Consider the following 27,157-nt stretch of genomic DNA (forward strand, 5'->3'; position numbering starts at 1 on the left):
CTTTTAGAGAACGATTTCCCTCCCCGTAACAGAACATTTCTGCTTGAGATGTTCTAATTCTATTAGTCTTGTCACTTGGGGGCAGGGGAGCTGTTAATTTATAAAATGAAGACAAATACGGCCGAGATCAACTCAGAATGAGTATGTGTTGTTAAAAACATATTATATCTATGTACTTTATAACAATTTAAAAGCAACTTTTTCATATTTGCAATTTAAATTTAACTAAAAGTGTCTAAGATAAACTGCTCTAGTGGTTTGAATTTTTTCCTTAAAAATCAACATTTTAAGATGTCATAAATATTCAAAACAGCAGGAGAGAGAGCAAATATGCACATAGTCATGGAGTACAGTTGGAAGAATGAAGCAAGACAACATATATGAGAGAAAAATGGAATAAGGTGTAAATGAACTTGGAAAAGGATGAAAGCAGGAATCCACATATTAGGTTTAGGCTTAAATTAAAGAATAGGTATACACACATTCTTCACTTAACACAAATAACTTAAGTCTAGATAGGCTTTGAGATGGCATACATAAGAAGCAAGAAGCTGACAAATTTCAAGCATCTGGTTTTCTCATTTTGTTTTTCGGATTTTTTTTTTTCCAATGGCCTCACCCATGGTATATGGTAGTTCCTGGGCCAGAGACTGAATCTGAGCTTCAGTTGCAACCTACACCACAGCTTCAGCAACACCAAATCCTAACCCACTGCACGAGGCCAGGAATGAACCGACACCTCTGCACCGACCCAAGTTGCTGCAGTCAGATTCTTAACCCACTGTACCAGAACAGGAACTGCCAAGATTCTGCTTTTTTCATTGAAGAAGAAATAAGGTTTTCTGGTAAAAAAAAAAAAAAAAAAAAAAACATGAGAGAGAGGATAAGGTTCCTTGAACAAAGTTGTGCCGGTCTATGTCAAGGGTAATCAAACTAAGGCTCATGGGCCAAACACTCAAGGTAAGAATGATTTTTACATGTTTAAAGAGTTAGTAATGAAAAAAAAAGAAGAATATGCAGATACAGACTGTATGTAGTCCCAAAAGTCTAAAATATTTACCATCTGGCCCTTTACAGAAAAAGCCTGTCAATCCCTTGTCTATCTAATAGCACATGTGAGAAGAGGAAATGACTAGAGATTACAAGAATTTGTGAAAGCATTAATCTCTCTAGCTATATGATCTCTTCTCCAGCAATGTTATCTTTTTCTTCAACTGGGAAAAAAATTAATAGAAGCACTTACAGGAGTTCCTGTCATGGCTCAGCAGTTAGCAAACTGGACTAGCATCTATGAGGATGCCAGTTCGATCCCTGGCCTCGCTCAGTGGGTTAAGGATCCGGCGTTGCCATGAACTGTGCTATAGGCTGCAGATGTGGCTCAGATCTGCATTGTTGTGGCTCTGGCGTAGGCCAGCGGCTATAGCCCCAATTTGACCCCTAGCCTGGGTACCTCCATATGCCGCAGGTGTGGCCCTAAAAAGACAAAAAGACCAAAAAAAAAAAAAAAGCACTTACAAAATAAAATTGTGCAGACAGGTATTACCTTATATGCAAAGAACCTGAATTACATGATATAAAATATTACCAGCCTACCATCAGACTGTAACTTAAGAAATTAAAGAAATCAGGTATAAAAAGTAAAAGTCATCAAAGACTTTAATAATCTTAAGACAGTGATAAAAGGAATGCCACAAGATGGTTCATAATCAATTGCTAAAAGAAATTCCATGATAATAAGTTTTTAAAAACAAATCTGGAACTTCCAAACTAAGAGAATAATTAGTATATAGCACTTAACCTAGCAATTAGAAAACTGGAAAAATTTTATGAAAATACTACTTTCAGATAATGGACAATAGAAAATGCAAGGCTGTGATCCCTGGAAAACAAGTGAAGTGAAATCTATAATCATCCAGGTCTTTTGCCTCAATACACTTCCCCTGCTACGTAAGAGAAAACCCTCGTAGAGCAAAATGATCTAGACATACTGAAGGGATAAATTTGAGTTAAGGAAGGCTGAGGCAGCCAGAAGCTGGCACAGAAAAAAAGTAAGCTAAACAGAGAAATAGTTCCTGAAATTTCTATATAAGGTTTCTTGAGTCTTCAAAGAAATATTATGTTTTGAATACATATGATAAGACTATAGAGGCCAGGCAAAGAAAGCTACAAACTGATCAACTCTCAGAGCTCAAGAGAGAGAGCACTGCAAGATATTTCAGCTTCGGAAGCAAAAAGAAAGAAAAAATGCACACAGGAGAATTTGTTATAGATCTATGGATCACGCCTTAACAGTAAGGCTAAATTAGTCTTAGTGTAAATGTTTCTCTAAAGCTACCCCAACATAGCTTGAAAAACAAACCTCAGAGTTGCTGTTGTGGCTCAGAGGAAACAAATCTGAGTAGTATCCCTGAGGACAAAGGTTCGGTCCCTGGCCTCACTCAGTGGGTTAAGGATCTGGCATTGCCATGAACTGCGGTATAGGTCACAGATTTGGCTCACATCCCGCACTGCTGTGGTGTAGGCCAGCGGCTGCAGTTTTGATTCAACTGCTGCCCCTAGCCTGGGAGATTCCATATGCCATGGGCATGGCCCTAAAAAGGCAAAAAAAACCCTCAAAAGAATCAAGTTGATCCACAAGTAACGTGGCTACCTGAAGGAACAAAGTACAACATTCACTAAAGGAAAACAACAAAATCCATTTACAGTATTCAAACACAATGGTCAATCAGAAATTATTAGAAATACCAAGATGCAAAAAGGTGATCAAAGAAAGAGATAAAGATCTTGAAATATCTAACTATAATTATGTCCACAGATTTGAAGAAAAATATGAGCACAATGAAGAGAAAATGGGAACTATAAAAACTGATAAGAGAGAATGGATATGTGCCTACGTATGACTTTGTTGTAAATTAACTATACTTCAAAAAAACTTTTAAAAAATAAAAATCAAGTAAAACTTTTAGAGCTGAAAAAATTGAACTGAAAAAATTCACAGGAAGGGCTCAATTCAGATCAGATACTACAAAAGAGATGATCAATTAGGGAGTTCCCATCGTGGCGCAGTGGTTAACGAATCCGACTAGGAACCATGAGGTTGCGGTTCGATCCCTGGCCTTGCTCAGTGGGTTAAGGATCCGGCGTTGCCGTGAGCTGTGGTGTAGGTCACAGACGCAGCTCAGATCCTGCATTGCTGTGGCTCTGGCGTAGGCCGGGGGTATGGCTCCAATTCAGCCCCAAGCCTGGGAACCTCCATATGCCACAGGAGCAGCCCAAGAAATGGCAAAAAGACAAAAAAAAAAAAGAGAGAGAGAGAGATGATCAATTAACCTAAAACCGGCGCCAACAAAACCCGAACTAAAACTACAAAATATCAGTGAATAGAGGCTTAATTTTATGTAGGACAATACCAAGAGCCAAAAATACACATTATTAAATACACATTATTAGAGTTCCAGAAGAAGAGAAAAGATGTGAGAAGGGAAAAATACTTGAAAAACAGATTTTTTTCAAATTTGATGAGAAAAACAAAAAACAAACAACAAATAACAGAAGTACCAACACCACAGATCCAAGAATATATGAGAACCCATAGGAAGGTAAACATAAAGAAACCATATCAAAGTACATCACAGTTAAACTGTGGAAACAATGAAATAAAATCTTAAAAAGGGCCAGAGGAAAAAGACAAATTACATAACAATGAACAGAGATGAGATTGATTACAGACCTCTCATCAGAAACTATGCACAGAGAAAACAAAATTTTAAATGACAAAAGAAAAAAGTCAATATAGTTCTTTACATAAAATGAAAATAAGTAAAAAATGAAGACACAAGGAACACACCTTTGACACAAGTAGAAACAACCTGTTGCCAGAAAGCCTGTACTACATAAAAAGTCAAAGTTCTTAATGCCAGAATCTCTGATGTACAAAAATAAAGTATCAGAAATTACAAATATATGTATAATTTTTATCTTTAACATTTAAAAGATAACTGACTGCTTAAAAAATAGTAATGATCTATTATGAAGTTCGTAACATAAGGAGAAGTAAACTTTTTTAAAAAATAGCACAAAAGATGGAAGAAGGCCAAAGGAAGTGATATTATTAGAGTAAGAATCTAACATATATATATATGTGATGTGATCTATTACTTGTAAAAAGACTGTTAAAAGTTATCATAAAATCTGAGACAACCACTAAATTAAGAAATCTAAAAGATATAGCTAATAGGTCAATAGACCATTTGCTAATCCATTTTATTACTCATTAATTACTAAAAATAGTAATTTTTACTAAAATGGAATAGCAGAAGTCATTCAACCCAAAAGAAGGTAGAAAAGAAAAAATGAAGGATGAACAGGGACATAAGCACTTGAATTCAGAGGGAAGAAACACTGGACACCACGAAAAATAATTTAGCTAAAGGATGAGTGTGTGCTAGTAAGAAAATATAGATCCCATGGAGGCCACAAATACAAAGGAAGGCACACCCATTCCAGGTTCTTTGTCAGACATCTCACGAGGTTCTCACCAAAACAGACCAGGTGCAGAGTGAGAGGGCTGAGAAAGCACCCCTCATGGTACAGGCTTGGGGATGCAAACAGCAATCACTGAGAAAAAGGATTCAGGTTCATGAACTTCATGTTCAGCCTGGATCCTTACTACCATCTCTAGTACAGGGGTAAATAAAGGCCTAAAATCACTGAAGGATGTACAACAAACGCTCTTATTTTCAGAATACTGTTGAAAATCCATTCAAGCTAGGAGAAGGAAAAGCAAAACCCCTATACTCCTAGTAAAGGAAAAGGAATTCCACTATGAGAAGAAGTGGAGGAGGGACGTTGAGAAGTCCCCTTTCCTGAAACCCAGGATGCCATGGTTACCCAGTCTACCATGGTGAATATGTTGCTATTTTTGATAATGGGTCCAAGTAAAAATGACAGCAATTGAGATGTACAGGCTTGAGTAACCCAAATTGACTGGTGGCTACAATTTGTTTCCATGGTTTGCAGTCCCAAAGACAGATGTTTTTCATCTATCTTCCAAGTGGTACACCTGAAGGCTGCTATGCTATAGGCAATGGCCCAAGAGTCAGTAAAAATATAACAATGTTAGTCAACAGGGGTACTGGTCAGAGCTATGAGAAAGAAACGGAGATCACATCCACTCTCATTTTCTGTAGCTGACACTGATGTAGAACAGCTGCAGCAGCACAATGGATACTTTTTTTTTTTTTTTTTTTTGGTCCTTTTAGGGCCGTGCCCACAGCATATGGAAGTTTCTAGGCTAGGGGTCGAATTGGAGCTGGAGCTGCCAGCCTATGCCACAGCCACGCCAGATATGTGCTGCGTCTGAAACCTATACCACAGGTCACGGCAATACCATCAAATTATAACCTGGCCAGACCATCAGTGAGCCAGGCCCAAGGATGTTCAGGAACTTCTGTGAATCAAGGGCCCTGGTGAACCAGTGGTTTGCTTCTGGTGGTAGAATGAAAGGAAAGTTTTCCTCAAAAGGGAATGCTTTCATCCCTTCATGCAAAACCAGTATTACACTAAGGCCAGGCCAGCTGCACCCTTGAACAAGCCATTTTCGTTTGATTAATGAAATCTATTGGGCCCTTCCTCATTAGTCATCAAGTTCAAGTTATATCTGCTCCACTCTAAATGGTGACATGAAGCCAGAGAATCACGAGGCATCTATGGGTCAGATGCCTGGTTTTAACAAGACCTTCCCAGTAGGCCTGTTCAAAAGAGGTGCACTTGGTGGCTTGGCCAGGCAGGTGGCACTGCTGTACTAAGAAACGGCCTGAGCACTTTAGCAGCCACCATGTCTGTAACTAAAGCTGTGGTTTTCTCTTTCCTCCTGGGATGATAACACTATGCTGGATCACCAGGGAGGGGACATACAGGAGCCGGGGAATGGGAAACATCTCCTGCAAGTTTATAAACGTTCACAACATAAGCATGTAAAAAACATCAATACCAAACACACATTTGGCACATAAAGCCAGAACAACAGGACATAGAAAAAATACAAAGGCTCCACCCACACTTTAGCTTTCCTTGAATTTGAGTTTTGCCTCCTGCAGGAACACCAACCAAAGAATTCAACACACACACACAAAAGGACTATAACCATAGCTACCGGAGACACCATTATTTGACCAGGACCCTGGGGAGTACAGGGTAGTGGGAGAGGCTAGCTTGCAGAAGAGGGCTGAGGTGGTGGGAGGCTTTTCTTTGCTTGGCTCCTCACCACAGGGTTGCTGCCACTTCCTCCCCTGTACCTCAGAGCTCCAGTAAACCCCTGGGCCTAGGGGCTCTTAATTTGCCCCTGTGCACCCTGTGACAGCTCCACCCTGCAGTCCTCAGTGCCTTCAGTCTTCTTGCCACCTACTATGCTTTCTCCCCAAGCGACCAGGTTGGACGGTGCTTGAGCACTACTATCTAAAAGAGCTATAGAAGTTTGAATTCCTCCCCCTCCCTGAGGTCCCCTTGGCTTCTATTTTAACAGCTCAGGTTAGAGAAGAGGGGGAGAGAGGAGTCAGAAGGCAAAAAGGGAAAAAGCAGCTCTGCACAATAAGCAAGGCTTTGCATTTACATTCAATTTCAAGTGGCTGCCTACCGAGACTCAACAAATGAACTTAAAATGTATTAAGACTACCCAAAGCTCTGTATCCTCATTGCTGACACCTTTTATTTCAGCTCCTGGGAGACTTTCATTCAGCAGCTATGGCCATAATGCCTTCTGCCTAGGCTCAGAGGCTTGCTGCCTCACTGATGTACTAACACTCTTTCTATCTACAGTCTAGAACACGAGCAACAACCAAAGTACCATTTGGGTAGCTCTGTTTAGTTCCCTCACTGCTTAGCTTCTAAAAACTCATTAACATTTAACTCAGTCGGAAATCTACCAGCCGACCACTAAATAAGAGCATTTGCTACTGGATTTCTACTGGATCTCACATTCTCTAAATCAGGCCATGAGGGCCCTTGTCTACTCTTTTGTAGCAAGTTATGTTTCGGTCAACAGCACGTCCTTATTGCCAAATTTGTCAAAAATCGTGAAGGATCTAGGATTTTACCCTACTTGAAAGCTATGAAGCTTGCCTGTTTCTGTCATGTATACTGGCAGAAGACTTAGGATGCCTGGATCAGAAGCAAAGGACTCAAGACACAGCAAGCAGTGTCATTGACAGCTCACCTTCCCCTGCAAGTCCTCTTAGCAGAGAGGCCTAGGTGGATACTCTGAATACAGTGGGTTTGCATCACAACAAGCAGAACCAAGTCTTCTCTTTGGGGAGTCATTACTGCAACCCTCGAGGCTGCCAGATTCAAACACAAACCTGAGAAATGGACCAGGTATAGAGCAGTCGGGTCTTTTCATTTTTAGCATACCCAGCATGCCCTGGGATATTCACGGATGCTTAGGGCCCATGGCAGATTGTTTCTCCTAAAACACTTCTATCAAATCTAATACCAGAGGTCAGTAACATAAGCTAAGAAAAGAAATAAAAGTTCCACATGATTCAGGAAGTAACCCGGGGTTTCCCCTTGTGGCTCAGTGGTAAAGAACCCAACCAGGATCCATGAGGGTTAAAGATCTGGTGTGGCCATGAGCTGTGGTGTAAGTTACAGATGCAGCTTGGATCCTGCATTGCTGTGGCTGTGGTGTAGGCTGGCAGCTGTAGCTCCAATTCGACCCCTAGCCTGGGAACTTCCATATACCACAGGTGTGGCCCTAAAAAGCAACAAAAAAGAAAAGGAAGGAAGGAAGGAAGGAAGGAAGGAAGGAAGGAAGGAAGGAAGGAAGGAAGGAAGGAAGGAAACTGTCTCTATTTACAGACAACATTATTGTCTGTATAGACAACACATTGGAATTCACAAAAAAGCTCCCAAAACTAATATACAAGCTCAGTAAAGCTCCAGGACATGAGGTCAATATACAAAAAACCCTGTGTTTTTATAAACCAAAGATAAACAATTGTGATTTTGTTTCTTTTTAAAAATTAGGTACTACTTTAATAGCACTAAATAATTAGGTACAAATCTAATAAATACGTGCAGGATCTATAAGCTAAATACTATAACACACCAATAAAATCAAATAAGACCTAAAAATGAGAGGTGTCATGCCCATAAATTGGAAGATAATACTGTTAAGATATCAATCCCCCTAAATTGATCCATAAATCCTCTGCAACATCAATCAAAATCACATCAGAACTTTTTGTAGATATTAGCAGGACTTTTTATAGATGGTAAGTCCCTAAATGGGGACTAGAAGGTAACAATAACTGAAAATATATTTTGGTATTTTACTAGCAGAAAGTCACCAGTAAGCACAGACCTTAACTATCAGCAAACTCTTTTTTTGGGGGGTGTGGGGGGGGGGTTCTTCTTACCTTTTCTATGGCCGTTCCTGCGGCATATGGAGGTTCCCAGGCTAGGGGTAGAATCGGAGCTGTAGCTGCTGGCCTACACCACAGCCACAGCAACGCGGGATCTGAGCCGAGTCTGCCACCTTTACCACAGCTCATGGCAATGCCTTAACCCACTGAGCAAGGCCAGGGATCGAACCCGCAACCTCATGGTTCCTAGTCAGATTCGTTAACCACTGAGCCACGACGGGAACTCCAACTATCAGTAAACCCTTAAAATGTATCCATTTTCCCAAATGGATGCCCCAAGCAGTACCATGGACATTACTGAGCTTGTAGCTGAACTCTACCATTTTCTAGCTTTACACATAAAAATGGCTGCCTTCTTAAAAAAGTATGCATCTAACTAGTCTCAACGATAGACTATTTCATAGAAAGCCATTCAGCTACGTCTCCCCCAGATCAAAGGACTCATAATAGCACAGAAAGAGGGGATTTGCCATAGCTTTGTTAAATATATAATCTAGTTAATCAACTAACTTGGTTTCAGAACACAAAAAGGAATTAGATCTTGCATAATAACCTGAAATAGGAGAATTAAATAAAAATGAAGCAGCAACAGAATAGAAAGAGAAATCAATGTGGTTAAAAAGAGCACAAACATTTTGTATAATTCTATGATGGAAATATAAGACAAAAACATCAATAAAATCCATATTTAAAGATGCAAAAAGGGATATAAGGCAGTCAAAAGAGCCAGAAAATTGGGGGCAGGGGTGGAAATAATCTGGACAAAGCTCCAAAAACAACATGCCAAGAGGAGGACAACAGACGGAGATTAAAAAGTACTAACAGTCACAGGGTCCAAAATCGAGGGATGAATGAGAAAAATGGAAAGAAATGCCATTATTTTTACAATAGTTTCTGGCAAATGAATTATAATCACATACTGTGAAAAATGAAAATGAACAAATTTAAATGCCCTCCTTAGGTGAGGTAGGGAAGGAGGGGAGGAACACATGGTGGAGTTTTTTGGTTGAGAGTATACAGTTCTGATGCATGTACTTTACCCAGTCACAATCAGTTTTCAATTATTCTCTTTTACAGATAATGAATCACTAATGTTGTTGACTCTCTACTACCCTGGCTACTCCCCACTTAATGGAGGTTTCAGCAGATGGTCCATTTCTATTTTTCTGGTAAAAACACTTGTTGTGAAAAAAATTTAAAGCTGAGAAGCCAAATGAAATTTCTCAATTGGCTTTAAACTGAAATAATCCTTTCTACCTTGGTCTCCAATATGAGAGAGAATTAAGCATTAACTATTAAGTGCTCATGAAAATGTACCCTTTAAGCAATATAATTTAAAAAGTGATTTTTTTGACAATTAAAAACTGCTTTTGCATATATATCCTTTGATAACAGTTTCAAAGCACCATCAGCTATAGTTAAATCCAACACTTCACAAAGTTGAGTTTTTCAATTTACAAATTAAAAATCATCAAAAACGTAGCATCAGAGCCAGACACAAGCTAGATAAGAATGATATGATACGAATAGTGAATTTAAATGTGAACAATAAAGTACTCTCTCATGCTCACAGGTGTCCAAACTTAAGGGGGCAAATATAAAAAAATTTAACATCAAAGACTCCCATATCAGGAAGTTTAGAAATTTTAGTTCCTAAACTAAAAAAAGTCACTCAAAATATTTATAACTAAAAGCAACATACAACTTATGAAAAAGGATTTTAACAGAGACATCTGAGGGTAAGATTCGTATCTACTGCTTAGTTATCATTAGGAAAGTTAAATTGCTTTGCCAGGTTATTAATTAACTAATTGATAAGTAATCTACAAAATGATTTTATAGCATCTGATTTCAAACACTAATTATAGCATTTTTCAAAATTAGTATCCTATAGGAATACAAAATACATTACATGCAAATTGTGGAAATCTGTTGCTATGGAAATAGGAATCTTGGTAAATTTTGACATTTATACTTTATTAATTTTTTCCTGAAAATAATATACTCTGATTCTCAATCCAGGGGTTCAGATATTTTCATCTTTGTTAAAATTAAAAGCAAAGGAATTCTGAATTATCCTGCTAAGAAGTCAGAGAAACTTATAATCACCAAACCAATTTGGGGTTCTTATAAAGAAAACTAAACTAAGCACTGAATGAAGTAAGAAGTAACTATTACTTGTGACATATTGTCCAAGTCACAGGAATAAAACGCAATGCCTAGACCTGAACTTTTTTTGCTGCCAATATTTCTTACAGAGATCCCAGAATTTATTTTTTCAAAATAGTTTTAGTATATAACTTGGAAATACTGCCTCACAGAAAGCTGAACAGAGCACAGAAGTATATATCAGTTTAAAAAGTCAAAGCTATATTGTGACCCAGAGAATACCTGACATGCCCAAAGTCAATGACTAATAAGTAGTGACTGAATCCAAATCATCCAACTGGTACAAGTCCCAAGTACCTTCATAACTTTTCTAAAGAGAGAGGGGCTTGCTACAGTTAGAGGGGGGTTTGCAGAATTCTAACCCTGGCTCTGCTGCTAACTCACTTCGACTGTTTCAAGTCATTAAACTTCTCTATGCCTTTGTTTCCTTTACCTCACAGGGATATTTTGATGATAATATAAGCGAATACTTAAATTCTCCAGCAAAAAAGCACTGTATGTCTTTCACTTTGTTAATAACTTCTCATCTCTACCACAAGTTTCAACTGATGCTATCTTTTCTTTGGTTTTAGTTTTAAACTTCACATAATATTGTATATGTGCACACATGCATGTGCTATCTTTCAACATGAGTAGCATTCTAAGATCCTTTTTTTCAACTTGCAAAATGCATAAAAAGTAGTGCAATATTTTAATTTTTATCATTACTCAAAGTCCTGTCACCCAATGCTGTGCAGAAAATTTTAGAAATTCACAACAAAATTTTCCACCCCATTACTCTCAATTTATAAGAAAATGCAATTCACAGCTCATATACTATACAGCCAGGCCCCTATGAAGCTTAAACACAAGCAGTGGAAGATTATTAAAATGCATACTGATTTCCAAAAGTTATGAACAATTCCAACTACAAAGTAAAAACATAGCATACATTTTTTAAAATGCAGATGACAAACATTAGAAATAATAATGGAAATAGGTAATCCATGGAAATAGGATGAAAATGGAAATAGGTAATCAATATTCTAGTAATTCAATGAATTGCAATATGCCTTCTATTTTATTAACAGATACAAAACACAGACAGTTTATATACTCAAACCTAAAAAAGTTTCCTTGGTAAAATGTGTTCCTCAATACTGAAAATTACTTTTAAGTTACCAAGGTTAATAGAAATTTTATTTTAAAGTAATATTTTAAGTTACTTATACCACTATTTTTATTCTTTTATAGCATATGTATCCTAAAATAATTTAGCTCTGTAACTTATGAAGATATGTAATTATATATATACCCAATAATGTTAGCATATAGCTGCATATAATATTAAGGCATAGCAATCCACTATAAGCGGATTTAACCCAGGATAAAACAGAAATAGCCAGGTGAAATAAAATATTATGACACATGATTGGTATTTATCTACTGAACAAAACAGATTACCAGAGGTGAAGACTGAGTAGTAATCTCAAAAGTAATGCACAGGATTAAATCTTCACATACTGAGACTATGCTAACTGCAATGCATTAAAAAAAAATATTTTAGGGTATAATCACCTTAGATCAAGCTCTATTAACATTTTCAATGAATGAATGAAATGAATGAATACCTGAACAAATGAATATTTGCAGTCATGACAATGTTTTAACACCTTGAGATGTTCACAACAATTTTGAGCACACAGAGAAGATGACTTGAATACAAACAAACTAGTTGAAATTCAATGTGGTTCACAATAAAGATGTGGTGGCTTTCTATTTGTAGAACAAAGAATCTCAATCCAAAACACATATACAACCAAAATACTTTCAAGTATTATCCAAGGCTTTAAAAAGAATATATATATTTTGCTATATAATTCCTTCTTGCTCCCCCTCCTCCTGCCACCTCCCTATATTTTTTAATGTTTGGCATATGTGAACAACAAACCAGAATAGAATACATTTTAAAATATTAATTTACTCATGCTCTATTTAAAAGCAACATACAACCACTTATAAATATAGCCTTTTAAAAAAGCATCCTTATATAAAACAGGAGGGGGGGGGAATCCCTGCTATACATATGAAGCACAATTTAAGCCCAATACAACTGACCAATCAAAATTAGTGAATGCACTGCATCTCTCTGCAGTGGAGAGAGCGACAAGGTAGGCTGTCATTCTGCAAAAGCTGCCCAGAACAGGCTTTCCTCTGAAAAGCAGTGCCATTCCTTTTGAGAAAGACTGAATCTAAATGTTGTCTCTGGAGACAAGAAGCCTTCAGTATGTTAAATTACTTTCATTATGTATTTTCAGATGCTTATTGATTCCACAGTAGGAAGAGTGAGAGACTGCAGCAGCCTCTAAGCAGCACTCCATGTACCATACATTAGCAGTACTGCTGAAACAATGGCACAGGACAGTCACATATTTTCATTAAGGTCTGTTTCGAAGAGGTGTTTCTGAGTCTCTTCTCCCAGTCCTCTACTAACAGGTGAACAAAATGAATCAATCAAAACTGGAAACGCTTCAACTACATCAAGTCTTTAGCAGAGGTAAGATGTGTTCCTTGTCACAGTATACAGCTGCTTTTGAACTGGCAAGTGGGGTAAAATACTTTGAAAAATTTCAGCCTAAATTTTAAGAGTTATTTGCTTATTTTTACTTATTGCTAAACATGTACCTTTTAGAGCTATTTAAGACATGATTATCTTTTAGATGTAATTAGGATGCAATGTTAAAAGAATTCTTTGTTGAATCACTATGAAGATATCAGCTTTTAAATCACTTTAGTTATATTAAATATCTAAGGTCGTCGGCACTCTTTCTTAAGCATTCAAAAAATGCTTTTATTTCTTGAAAGAATCAGGTTTACTATTTAGATGTCATTTATTACTCAATTTTAGGTTAAGTTTATTATTGGGCATGTTCATTGAAAATTACTGAATTTGCAGTTACATTTTGTATTACCCTTTACATTTCAATTACATGAACAGTTCATCAGTGGAAATTGATAGTATTTTATCATGGAATCTGCTTTAATCAGTTAAAATTCAAACCATGTGCTAATAATTAAGCTACAGTATTTTATAGCAGGAAATATTTTTAAATTTATTATAAAGAAGAAGTGACAGTATGTTTAATGTAAGCTAGTTGCTCTTAAGCTCTGAAAATACAGGTTGGCTTCTAAAATGAGAACAGAAATTAGTTTAAAAATATACAGCTCTTCTCTCATGATAATATTTGTAACATTAACTCTGTTACTAAATAACAATATTTACAATCTTTGTTAGCAAAAAGAATATTTTATTTAAAGAAACCCCTAAATTTATGCAGAAGCTAGGGCTCTCATCATACAGTTTGCTTACTTTAATAACAAATTCTATGTATGGTGTTAAAAAAAGAAAACTAAAGTAACTTTCAATTAACTGGAAATTAGTAGGAACCCTATTCCTTAACGAATTTTTTTCTTTTTTCACAAGGGTCCAAAGCAGCTAATTCAGTATTTACAACTGACAGTATGAAGAATGCATCTGACTGATCATCTCCCTAGCTGTCTAAACCACAAACTGCAGGATATTCTTGCAACACATGATTTTTAAGACATCAAGGAGTTAAAACCAGAGAATATAGGTCTACATTGCTGCTGGGATATAACATCGACGGTAATCATCCTAAGAAGATAGTATATAAAATAGCCACAAAATGAAAAATAACATAACTGTAAAAGCCTGAAAACAAAATGGTGAGCATTTTTCAAGGGGGAGTTTATACTTTAACATAGCAGAACCGTGGAGCCACCGATTCTTGAAAAAACAATGCAACATGGATTACCAAAAGAATGACACTCATTACCAGCAGGCTAAATGAAGCTGAAGCAAGTATTTTCTGCACTAAATATTCTGATATTTGTATCAACTGATACTACTAAAGGATTTTTCCAACTGAGTTTTATGGCCAATTATGTATCCTCTTCTAATGAAAACAAACCAAATTAAATAGCGGATGGTTTTTATCAAGAGAACATGGACTGGATTTATAATATAAAGCAAGTTATGTGATCAAGAAATCATTTCAAAATAATGAGGATTGCTATAGAAAGAGATTTACATTTGTTAACAAAGGATGTCTAAGTACATTTTAGAAACTAGACACCTTATGTTTCCTTTTTTGTTTTCACATGATCTGGAAAATAAAGAGACACCATCATATATTCTCTCAAAGGGAAACATAATGCCTATCATTTGAGGAAGTTTCTCTTGGTCGTGACTTTTTAAGGCAAAACAAACACAAATATTTTGTGCTGGTCTTTAGAAATCCATCAGCCAACTAAATCTCACAATTCATGCAGTTGAAGTATTGGAGAGAAAATGAAAGCATTCCTACAAGACATGAAATAAAACACAGCTACTTCACTGTTGTCAGGTAAAAATTCATGTCAAAATCTGTCAATTGACATCACGTATCATACTGTGAAAAACTGCTATAGTGAGCCAAAAGGCCCATAAGGCAACAGCAAACAGGTAGGTCAGAAGATGCATGCGCCCCACACCACTGTTTAACATTTACAAAAGAAAAGACCTTTGCTCTAGAGTAGATGCATTTTCCTTAATCATCATGTAACTTGACATTTCTGCTTTATTTAATTCTAAATCTAAGTGATGTGACAAAGACCTGATTAATCTGTCAGATCAGAAAATTTGGCACATTTTAAAATTTCCCATTTGTATAGGATTTCAGTGCTGGCTAAGACCTTCACCTACTCAAATATATGACTCCAGTAATGTTTTATATCAAGTTGAAAAGAAATTAATAATGTTATTTGTGTTTCTGAAATACTACCTCTAAAACAGTATGCATAAATAAAACTGTATTCTAAAACTTGTTAAAGGTTACATCAAGCAAAAGGCTAACATGAATCCTGAAAATTCTGAAATTAGCTTTTATAATTTATGATTTTTCAGTCAAAATGCTGTACGTGAAATGTGAAATATAGTTGGTTGTATGATTTTATCTTTAACTAATATACTAATTACTGACATTTTAGCCTATAAAACAAGACATTATTTTATAAATTAATCTTCTATATATTAAAATACAGATATGCATGAATTAGCAAGAGTTTGTTTTTTTTTTTAATTTCCCTCAAAATGATATACACTGGGTGATTTGTACAAAAGGATTCACAGGGAATGTGTAACTTTAACAGATTCTTCAGAAAATGGGTTTCAGATGCTTCTTTTCCCTAAAATTTCATTTTTCACTTTAAAATTTGTTTAAACTAATAAAATCAATTCATATACATTCTTTTCCATCTCAAAAATGGCTATTTCTTAATATATTAAATTTCAATTTTCTCCTTTCACAAGATGCAAAAGGGCATGGTCACAAAATTAAGTCATTCATTCATAGGAGTGATTAGTGCTCTTTTATCAAGGTTTGTGGCGTTTTTACTTCAAAATGTCCCTTTTCTTCCAATTTTTATAAGCTGACTTATTTCAATGTTCAGTGAGCACTTTCACTTCGAAATATGAGATATTTATCATCTGCCTACTTTGGTGGGAAATAACTCCAGGTATCCCCAAGTACACTGTTGACTTCTGGATATGAATTTGAATTAAGGACATGGACAAAGTGATTTAAAACAAACTAGTGCTCTGTGCCATTTACCATTTTAAATGAGTATTTGTCCTGTTCATTTCAAATCTCATGGGAATAGTAACACCACACGAATTATGCTACAACATAGTAAAATAGCATTTATTTTCCACCTGCTAACAACATTTTAAAATGAAATCTTAGAACACTGGGCTAAAATTAGTTTTGCATACTGGGTAGTTTCACTCTATAAAATTATACTGTATCTCGAATAATAACCTTGAAAAACCCAAATAAGAAAATCTTTTAGTTTATTAAATAATTTTCAACTATATAGGAGTAATCCCCACAGTTATTTCTTCAAATGGGGAACCCAATTTCCTTTTACATCAAAACAATGCAACCTCGATGTTTCCTAATTCTACATTTTCCATTAATAGTTTACAAACTTAAAAATTAAACCAAGTACACAAAAAGATTTTTTACAAAGAACACAGGTTTTATACGTCATTTAAATTGCCAAATATCAAATAGTTTATTCTATTTCACTTTCTAGGGAAAAAACCAACTGCTCCAAAAGAATGTGTTTTTCTCCCATTCTGGAAATCAACATGCAGTCTGAATCTAACATTACAGTGCGAGATGACATTGATGACATCAACACCAATATGTACCAACCACTATCATATCCATTAAGCTTTCAAGTGTCTCTCACCGGATTTCTTATGTTAGAAATTGTGTTGGGACTTGGCAGCAACCTCACCGTATTGGTACTTTACTGCATGAAATCCAACTTAATCAACTCTGTCAGTAACATTATTACAATGAATCTTCATGTACTTGATGTAATAATTTGTGTGGGATGTATTCCTCTAACTATAGTTATCCTTCTGCTTTCACTGGAGAGTAACACTGCTCTCATCTGCTGTTTCCACGAGGCCTGTGTATCTTTTGCAAGTGTCTCAACAGCCATCAACGTTTTTGCTATCACTTTGGACAGATATGACATCTCTGTAAAGCCTGCGAACCGAATTCTGACAATGGGCAGAGCTGTAATGCTAATGATATCCATTTGGATTTTTCATTTTTCTCTTTCCTGATTCCCTTTATTGAGGTAAATTTTTTCAGCCTTCAAAGTGGAAATACATGGGAAAACAAGACACTTTTGTGTGTCAGTACGAATGAATACTACACTGAACTGGGAATGTATTATCACCTGCTAGTACAGATCCCAATATTTTTTTTCACTGTCATAGTGATGCTAATCACATACACCAAAATACTTCAGGCTCTTAATATTCGAATAGGCACAAGATTCTCAACAGGGCAGAAGAAGAAAGCAAGAAAGAAAAAAACGATTTCTCTAACCACACAACATGAGACTACAGACATGTCACAAAGCAGTGGTGGGAGAAATGTAGTCTTTGGTGTTAGAACTTCAGTCTCGGTAATAATTGCCCTCCGGCGAGCTGTGAAACGACACCGTGAACGACGAGAAAGGCAAAAAAGGGTCTTCAAAATGTCGTTATTGATTATTTCTACATTTCTTCTCTGCTGGACACCAATTTCTGTTTTAAATACCACCATTTTATGTTTAGGCCCAAGTGACCTTTTAGTAAAATTAAGGTTGTGTTTTCTAGTCATGGGTTATGGAACAACTATATTTCACCCTCTATTATATGCATTCACTAGACAAAAATTTCAAAAGGTGTTAAAAAGTAAAATGAAAAAGCGAGTTGTTTCCATAGTGGAAGCTGATCCCATGCCTAATAATGCTGTAATACATAACTCTTGGATAGATCCTAAAAGAAATAAAAAAATTCCCTTTGAAGATAGTGAAATACGAGAAAAATGTTTAGTACCTCAGGTTGTCACAGACTAGGGAAAAGCCTAAGTTTCACCAAACCCACATTCAGAAGTTTTAAATTTAAATTGTAAAAAATGAAATTACTGCCAAATATAAGAAAAACATTTTAAGTACTGGTTATGTTGTAAATTTTCAATGTAAATGTCAAGATTAGATTAGGTCATATATATTCAATTTCATTAATGTATTTGTTGCATGGCAGTTTGTTAAGATAATATCGTGTATATTTTGTCAATATTATGTCCATCAGAAGATATTCATGTAAGTCATATTTTCTAAAGAATAAATACATAGCCTTAAAACAGTGTATAACTTTAAAATAACTGACACAAGTATTCTTGCTTTTTTTTTAAGTGTATTGTTTCTAGGCCACAAACTATATTTATATGCTGAGAAGCGGAATAGCATTTTAACAGAAAAACCAAAATTATGGGTTCCAAACAATCAAAATGATCTAGGATTTTCTATACTACTATATTAGTTTCCCTAGTATGTCTACTTGCTGCAGTATTTGATATATCAAAAAAATGAAATTTTATCCTTTTTAGAATACAGGAAATTGTAGATGTATCAGGATTTTAAGAACCAAAAAACAACCCTGTATGTGCAAGAGAGGGAAACTTTGAAACTGAGGTATATTATGAAAAAGAGATTGATTTTTCTAAGATTGAGGGCACTATGCTGATCATACACAAATAAACTGACAGTAAGAGGAAGGAAGAAAATTAAAGCCTCTTTTCTCCTTCCTCATTTTGGTTGTGTCTAAGCCAAATGCTCTGGATTAATAGAGTATATCAGTAAAAACCAGTGCATTAAAATAAACTAACATCCTAACTGTATTCATGTAGGACTTTTTGGTTAACAGAGGTTAACTATTAAAATCTGAATACAAGGAAGGGAAAAAAAAAGACTTTATGTATCATTTTAGAAAAGCCAACTATTTCTAATTTTAGATACACAGCACCATTACACTAATACAGTTTACAAAATATTCTTACACTATCAGAACTGAGTGTCTCAAAATACAGTAGTTCTTTGAACTCTGAAAATCATTAAAGTGGGAATAAATATTGTGGGTTTTTTTTTTTAACTCTATAACACTTAATTTAACTTACAAAGCATTTTGTCTCCAATCCTCAATTCATGTCAGAAAACTATGAAATTACCAATCTGAACCATAGATATCAGGCTTGAGAATTTCATATCAAACAAGTATTTTCCAATTATTATAATCCAGTAACCTATCAGTGAGTACTAATTATCACTATATCTGAAAAACAGCAATAAGTTTTTTAAAGTAGGCAAATAGTTGCTACCTTATAACTGATTAATTGGACAATACTTTATTCTTTTTTTCATACTGTATTCACTAAAGCAACTCATTTTTAAACAAAAAATTTTTATGTCAAATAACCTAATAATATACCACTTTTGTATAAATAAATGAAATTCCTCCAATCTAGTTTGCTGAATACTTTAGCCCTTGGGGAAATGAGCACCATGCACTGAATTCACTGAAGTTACATGACAAATTTAATAGTGATATATATTTGATAATAATGTTAACATAGTGTCAAATCTTGGCAGAGAAGCATTTTCCTTCTGCCTTACTCTGTGCTCTTTTATGGAATTAAAGAAATGTTTCAATTTGACAAAATGTAGCATTAAGTAAGACTTACTTTTTGAAACCCTAAAGAGAAATCAAGACTCCATAAAAATACTAAGAAATTTTTCATTTGATTAATTTATTTGGTACAGAATATCTTCTGACAATAACATTTTTAAACTAATTTTATACTTAGATTTCTTAGCTTAATTAAAGTTTTAATATCTAGTTTTATAATCTTAATAAAAATTAGACTGTTTTTAGAAAAGTTTCCTTTTTTCTTTTTTGGCCACACCCACAGCATGTGCAAGTTCCCAGGTCAGGGATCAAACCTATGCCATAGCAGTGACATCACCAGGTCCTTAATGTCCTAGGCCCCCAGGGAGCTCCCTAGAAAAGGAGTTTTTCACATTAAGAAAAATCCTTTGTGTTTTAAATATTTTTAACCTTTAAGTCTATAAACGTGCTGAAGAACTCAGTTAAAAAACATTTTTCTTTGCTTTGTTTTGTTTTGCTTTTTAGGGCCACACCCGCCACATAGGGAGGTTCCCAGGCTAGGGGTTGAATCAGAGCTGTAGCCACCGGATGCCACAGCCACACAGGATCTGAGCCGCGTGTGCAACCCACACCACAGCTCAGAGCAACGCCAGATCCTTAACCCACTGAGCGAGGCCAGGGACTGAACCCACGTCCTCGTGGATACTAGTCGGATTCATTTCCGCTAAGCCACGGGAACTCCTAAAAAACATTTTTCTAATAAATTTGCTTAAACTGTTTTCATGCCCTCTTGTTCTCTGTAATAAGAAATATAACAAAATAAGGAATAAACGGCAAATGTTATACAACTGTCCTTTAAATTGTTACTACTTCCACACTTGACACTGAAACAGACAAATCAGCAAGATTTCTGCCCTATATGTAATGATCTTTTCAATAGACAAAAGTGCGCCCACCAGATTTACAACAAAGAACATTCAGTTTACCAGATAATCTCTCATAAGCTTTTTAGTGTTAAATAATATGTAACACGTAAACCGAAATATTTCTGTTAAAATTCAGCTTTTAAAAACAAGTCACAAATATGTTTGCAATTACTGATCCCAGCTGAAAGCAGCTCAGAGAGAGAATGAGACGTTCAAACAACTTTTTAAAAAAATGTTTGTTCAATGAAAAGGTGAAATATGTATATTTTTCTTACGATGGCCTTTACCGCAACATGTAAATTTTTACATGAAATAATTTTACCCAGAAAAGCATTAATGCTAATTTTTCATGTTGGAAGGAAATTTTTTAATGCAAAAGCAACAGAGGTAACAGTAATTCAATATGGTATCATTCCTAAAATTTTATTTTTCTACCCATCTGCCATAAATCAGATATAGATATCTATTTCTATACAGTTACTTGAGTTAGTTCTTCAAAACTATAGAATTACTATTATTTCTTAAAGACTAAACAAAGATGAGCTCAACAAGAACTGTTATATTCTCTTTTATTTTGTAATTTAAGGAACTTGTTATTCACTCTACCAATTAGTACCCAACAGATGTTCGAACATAGTATAAAAAGATTTATAATTATGCCATTATTTAAAATGCCATTCATAATTATTCTGTACTTCTCACCCATGATAAGTCAACTTTTAGGTAAGTGATCTATTTTTTAATCCCCCAAATAAAATTATACAAAAACCTCAGTTATTCAGACATTAAAAAAATAAAGCTCTTCTTTTCACTGAGATTAGATTTAAAGGTAAAAATCTAAGAAGTATAAGAAAGCAAGTGCTTATTAGTAGGGATTTATTCAACACAGTTATTTCAAGACTACTTCCAAAGTCAATAAAACTTTTAATTTTATCATATTTTATGAATGTACACTTAAGTAATAAGCTTGGTAATTCAATTAACATTTGAATTCTTACAAAGTTAAAGGCATTACGGCAGATACTTATATGTCAGAAGTTCATATATTACCCTCAGAACTTAAAATCTAGAATCAAGGTAGTAAAAGTATGGTAATATCTATTTAAAAAGTAGAACGTGGCAAATATTATTTGAAAGGAGTAAAGTTCTTAACAGACTTAAGAATTATGTTGCACTTAAGAACAATGTAAACAAAAGGGCTGTTGAGGAAAGCCATTAAAGCACATTTTGGAAACAGTATATTGTTCTCTTTAAAAGAAAATAGAGTAGTGAGAAGTTGATCTGATAAGTGAAATTAGAACCAAAAGACAGAAGGCCTCAAATGCCAGCACAGAAATCGGAGTAGGGGAATAACAAAATAAGAAATGAGCTTAGGAGTTCCCTTTGTGGCGCAGCGGAAATGAATCATGAAGTTGCAGGTTCCATCCCTGGCCTTGCTCAGTGGGTTAAGGATCTGATGTTGCCCCGTGAGCTGTGGTATATAGGTCGCAGACATAGCTCGGATCCTGCGTTACTAAGGCTGTGGCGTAGGCTTGCAGCTACAGCTCCGATTAGACCCCTAGCCTGGGAACCTCCCTATGTGGCGGGTGCAGCCCTAAAAAAGCCAAAAGCCAAAAGCCAAAAGCCAAAAAAAAAAAAAAAAAGAGCTTAAATAAATACATAAACAGCAATTTGTAGAAAGAGTTGATTGAGCAATACAAAGAAATGGGAAGCTGAGAAAGCAAATTATTGGCTGGGTAAAACAGGATGGGAAGCTGCTGATATCACCCTGAAAGGTAATTAAAAGCCTGGCAAAAAGTGCTGGCAGTAGCTCTGCAAAAGAGCGTACAGACGTGAGACGCAAGGTGAGGGTAAAATCATTATGATATGCCAACTGACTAGTAAGACAACTGATATGAGATTAAAAAATTAAAAATGATGCCCATAAAAAGGATCACAAGAAATCAGACTATCCTCAATATTCTAAGTACTTTTTCACTACACTTTGTATTGAGTACATGGATAACAAAAAGAATTTCTGGCAAAGCAGAAAATTCAATTAAGTAAAATAAGTAACATTATTCTTCTAGTTATTACAAACTATTGAAAATGAAAATGAAAATTTGATGTTTTAATTTATATTTTACATATTAGTTTATTCGATTTTTACATTAAATGTATTTTCTTCTTTGGCAATTTTTCTCTCCTATTTAACAGCCTCACCCATGGCATAGACAAGTTCCCAGGCTAGGGGTCGAATTGGAGCTTCATCTGAGGCCTACACCACAACCATAACAACACCAGATCTGAACTGCATCTGTGACCCATGCTGCAGCACTGACTAAGGCCAAGGATTGAACCCACATCCTTATAGACACTGTGTCAGATTCTTAACTCACTGAGCCACAATGGGAACTCCTAGTAATTTATTAATTACAAAAAATTATGAACACTTAGTGGGAAAATTCCAAGGTAACATAAAAAAATATAAATATCACCCTTTGTTTCTTTCCTAATAATTTATTATAAATATCCATCCAACTATATCTCCTTCATTCTTCGTAATGGCTGCATAAAAGTAATTTTCAAAAATTAAAAAAAATACAGCAAAGTTCACAAAAAATAATACTGATAAAATATCAAATACTTAAACCTTTTACTATTCTACTAAATAGCTTCAAAAAGGTAAGAAAGGTAATTTGTCAAACTGTGAAGCAGGGTAGTTTGCTAAATGGAGTTTAAAAGCAAGAGCAAAACCATAAAATAATCTATTTCTTTTCTTTTCTTTCCACTCAGTAAGATGAGAAAGTTAAAAACTAGGGAAAACTTCTGGTGCCCATTTTCTTTACATCTCAAAGATGGATGCCTGTGTGTACTCCTGAATGTGAGCCCCCTATGGGGAACTCAAGAAAGCTAAACATGAGATGACTAGTAATAATGTTAGGGAAAAGGAAGATCAGATCCTATGGTAAATGAGAACTACAAGATAATTAAACTCCAATAAGACACGAAAAGGATCTAAAATATTCAGAGATACTCAGCTCTTAGAGAAATACAAAGAGAACACAGAATTGTGGGTTAGAATTCACAGAAGAAAACTAATTTGAAGACTGACTTTTTCTAAAAAGCATTCAAAACAACAAAAGGATTAAAAAAGAAATCCAGTCAGCAGACTGGTCAGATCAGTAATATGATAATATATATGACATTATAAGAAGTAGAATAAAATAACAGTCTAATAATTTGCAAACATCTGGAACAGAGAAGTACTGAGATGTAGAAAATAATGTGGGAAAACAACTCTAAGTATCTCTACCCTTCTATTCACACATTTTTTACAGACCTCTACAAGCTGTATCCATGGCTTTCAGGCATGACAGCTTTGTACTTCCACCAGCGAGTGGTAGAAAGTGCTGTCATTCTTGTCAGGGCCACCAGTATCAACGCTATAACCATTATCAAACCCTGAAACATCAAATAAGATAAAAAAGGAGAACTGAGTCTGTCTGGGATTGAGGTCATTTTCCTCACGCTGCTTCCATGAAAGCAATTATGTCATATATTTCTGAGAGGTATTAAACAAGGCACACTACCAATACACATCCACCAATTTTTCAGGGAGAAAAGAAAAAGGAGCAAGAGAAGATAATAAGGTTTTGATGAAAAGAATGAAAAAGTTAAATTAAAAGTAATCCCAGTATAAAATAAAAATGCAAAACACTTATTAAGTCTTAAATTCTTACAAGAAGTGAGTCAAAAATTGTTCCTTATGTGTTCTTTTAGGTCAGATAGAAAAGGGGTTGATTACATGACTCTTAACAAATCAATAAAATATACATCCTCTAGCTCTTTCAACGTACAAACCATTCTTTCTTTCTTTCTTTTCTGGCTGTGCTCAAGCTCACAGAACTTCCCAGCCCAGGGATCGAACACACGCCACAGCAGTGACCCAAGCCACAGCACTGACAAAGCCGTATCCTAAACCCACTAGGCCACCAGGGAACTTCAGTACAAACTAATCTTAATACTGAGACCAGAAAGCATTGCCTTTCATGGATCTTCTCAGAAGGTATAGAATATATAAGCAATGTTTCTATAATAACTTTAAAGAGAATCAAAGTCTCATACGGTTGTTTCTTAGGTCCTTCAAGATGCAAAAAACACAACAACCTTATAGAAAAAGACAAGGATTTTCATAAGGCTGATCATTATAATTTTCCTCAATGTATAATAATGCCATCAAACTAAAGGAAAAGTCAGTAAAAGAATTATAAGGGAATGAGTAATACAGTACTGTCCAGGTACAAAAACCCCTATAATTCTGGTTTAATCCAAGGATAGATTCTAGAATATTACAACAGTGAATTGTAACCATTTTGAACACATCTATGGGGCTGATCAGACTGGTTCCAAGAGAGATAAGGCACTTCCAACTGACAATAAGACAGGGTTTTGTTTTGGGTTTTTTTTGTCTTTTCTAGGGCCACACCCATGGCACATGGAGGTTCCCAAGCTAGGGGGTCTAGTCAGAGCTGTAGCTGCTGGCCTATGCCACAGCCACGGCAACAGCAGATCTGAGCCACGTCTGAGCTGAGGCAAAGACCAACATCTGGAAAATGGGATTCCGCCCTTGCACAGAGATGGTTGTTAGCAAACTCTAAAATGACAAGTTATGGAGTTCCCGTCGTGGTGCAGCCCTAAAAAGACAAGAGGACCAAAAAAAAAAGAAGAAGAAGAAGAAGAAGAAGAATGTGGGAGTTCCCGTCGTGGCGCAGTGGTTAACGAATCCGACTAGGAAACATGAGGTCACGGGTTCGGTCCCTGCCCTTGCTCAGTGGGTTAACGATTCGGCGTTGCCGTGAGCTGTGGTGTAGGTTGCAGACGCGGCTCGGATCCCGCGTTGCTGTGGCTCTGGCGTAGGCCGGTGGCTACAGCTCCGATTCACCCCCTAGCCTGGGAACCTCCATATGCCGCGGGAGCGGCCCAAGAAATAGCAACAACAACAACAACAAAGACAAAAATAAATAAATAAAATAAAATAAAATAAAATGACAAGTTAAAGCACTCAACTTACTTTAAGATAAATCTACTTTGCCCCAAATTTCTAATCCTCATTAAGTCATCTAACTACCAATGATTCAAAGATACAGTCTGAACTGATATAATGAATGAAAATGAAAAAACTGCTTTCAACTACATGATAAAAGACATCACATAAATATTTTATCACTGTTGTTAAACACAAGGGATTAGAAATGAGAAGCTTTTACTTTTATTCTTTTATCAGTATCATTTATATTAACGAACACACTCACTGGTTCTACAACACAACTAACTCCTCAAACTACAGAACTGTTTCTAAAAACTTAATGAATAACATGTGTCACAGGACCTAGTAGGCAGATCGCAAAATGCCCAGATGAAATTGTAGAGGAGTTAATAACCATAAAATACTAGTTACTACCATAAGCAAATGTGTTATCATAAAAGCGCTTTTATAAGGCTCATTGTAATAGCACTTAAGCCCTCACTTGCCCAAATTTAAACGTTTCATAAAAGGTTTGGGTTGTATGCACTTACAAAAGTGGTGGCAATCTGTCAACATCAATATCACAAGGCAAAATATAACTACAGGAACAGCAGATATGAAAAGCACTGGACCTCAAAGGAAAAGGAGCACATACCCCCAGAAAAGCTGAAGAAAGGAAACAGCACTTAAAATCAAACAGTAAGATTAAAAAAAAAAAAAAAAAAGCTGGGAATCATACTTACAGTTTATAAAGTAAAGCTAAGTTACCTCTATTGCATAAAAAATACACACCTATAGTCAGGTTTATTCCTAGGTATTTATTTTGGGGGGTGCTATTTTAAAAAGTATTTTATTTTTATATTCCTTTCCTAATATTTCATTGTTAGTATACAGAAATGCAAATGATTTCTGAATGTTAATCTTGTATCCTGCTACTTTGCTGAATTCACTGATCAGTTCGAACAGTTTTTGTGTGAAGTCCTTAGGGTTTTCTACATGTAGTATCAGGTCAACTGCATCCAGTGACAATTTTACCTCTTCTCTTCCAATTTGGATACCTTTTATTTATTTTCTTTTGTTTACCTGATTACTGTGGCTAGGACTTAGAATACTATGTTGAATACAAGTTGTGAGAGTGGGCATCCTTGTCTTGTTCCAGATTTTAGTGGGAAGGCTTTCAGCTTTTCTCCCCTGAGTTTTATTATTGACTGTGGGTTTGTCATAAGTGGCTTTATGTGAAAATACCCTCCCAGTAAGAGTTTTTATCATGAACGAATGCTGAATTTTATCAAATGCTTTTTCTGCATTATTGTGATGATCATGTGGTTTTTTACTTTTCTTACATTAATGTGGTGTATGACACTGATCTGCATATGGTGAACAATCCTTGTGAACTTGGAATGAATTCCACTTGGTTGTGGTGTGTGATCATTTTTATATGTTGTTGGATTTGGTTGGCTAAAATTTTGCTGAGAATTTTTTGTCTATGTTCATCAAAGATACTGGCCTATAATATTCTTTTTTTGGTAGTATCTTTGGGTTTGGTATCAGGGTGATGGTGGCATTACAGAATCTTTGGGAGTGT

At 35.5% G+C, this 27,157-nt stretch overlaps 2 protein-coding genes across 2 annotated transcripts in view; one reads left to right on the forward strand and one right to left on the reverse strand.

Moving 5' to 3' along the window:
• COG5 (component of oligomeric golgi complex 5) overlaps positions 1-27,157 on the reverse strand; it is a 272,865-nt gene that overhangs the window by 190,686 nt on the left and 55,022 nt on the right.
• Positions 16,735-18,050, forward strand: GPR22 (G protein-coupled receptor 22). The gene is given in 2 exon segments (XM_047754264.1): positions 16,735-17,242; positions 17,245-18,050. Coding segments are annotated over 2 exon segments (1,299 nt in total). The 5' UTR covers positions 16,735-16,749.

Source organism: Phacochoerus africanus, chromosome 11 (genome assembly GCF_016906955.1).
Source record: "Phacochoerus africanus isolate WHEZ1 chromosome 11, ROS_Pafr_v1, whole genome shotgun sequence".
NCBI lineage: Eukaryota > Metazoa > Chordata > Mammalia > Artiodactyla > Suidae > Phacochoerus > Phacochoerus africanus.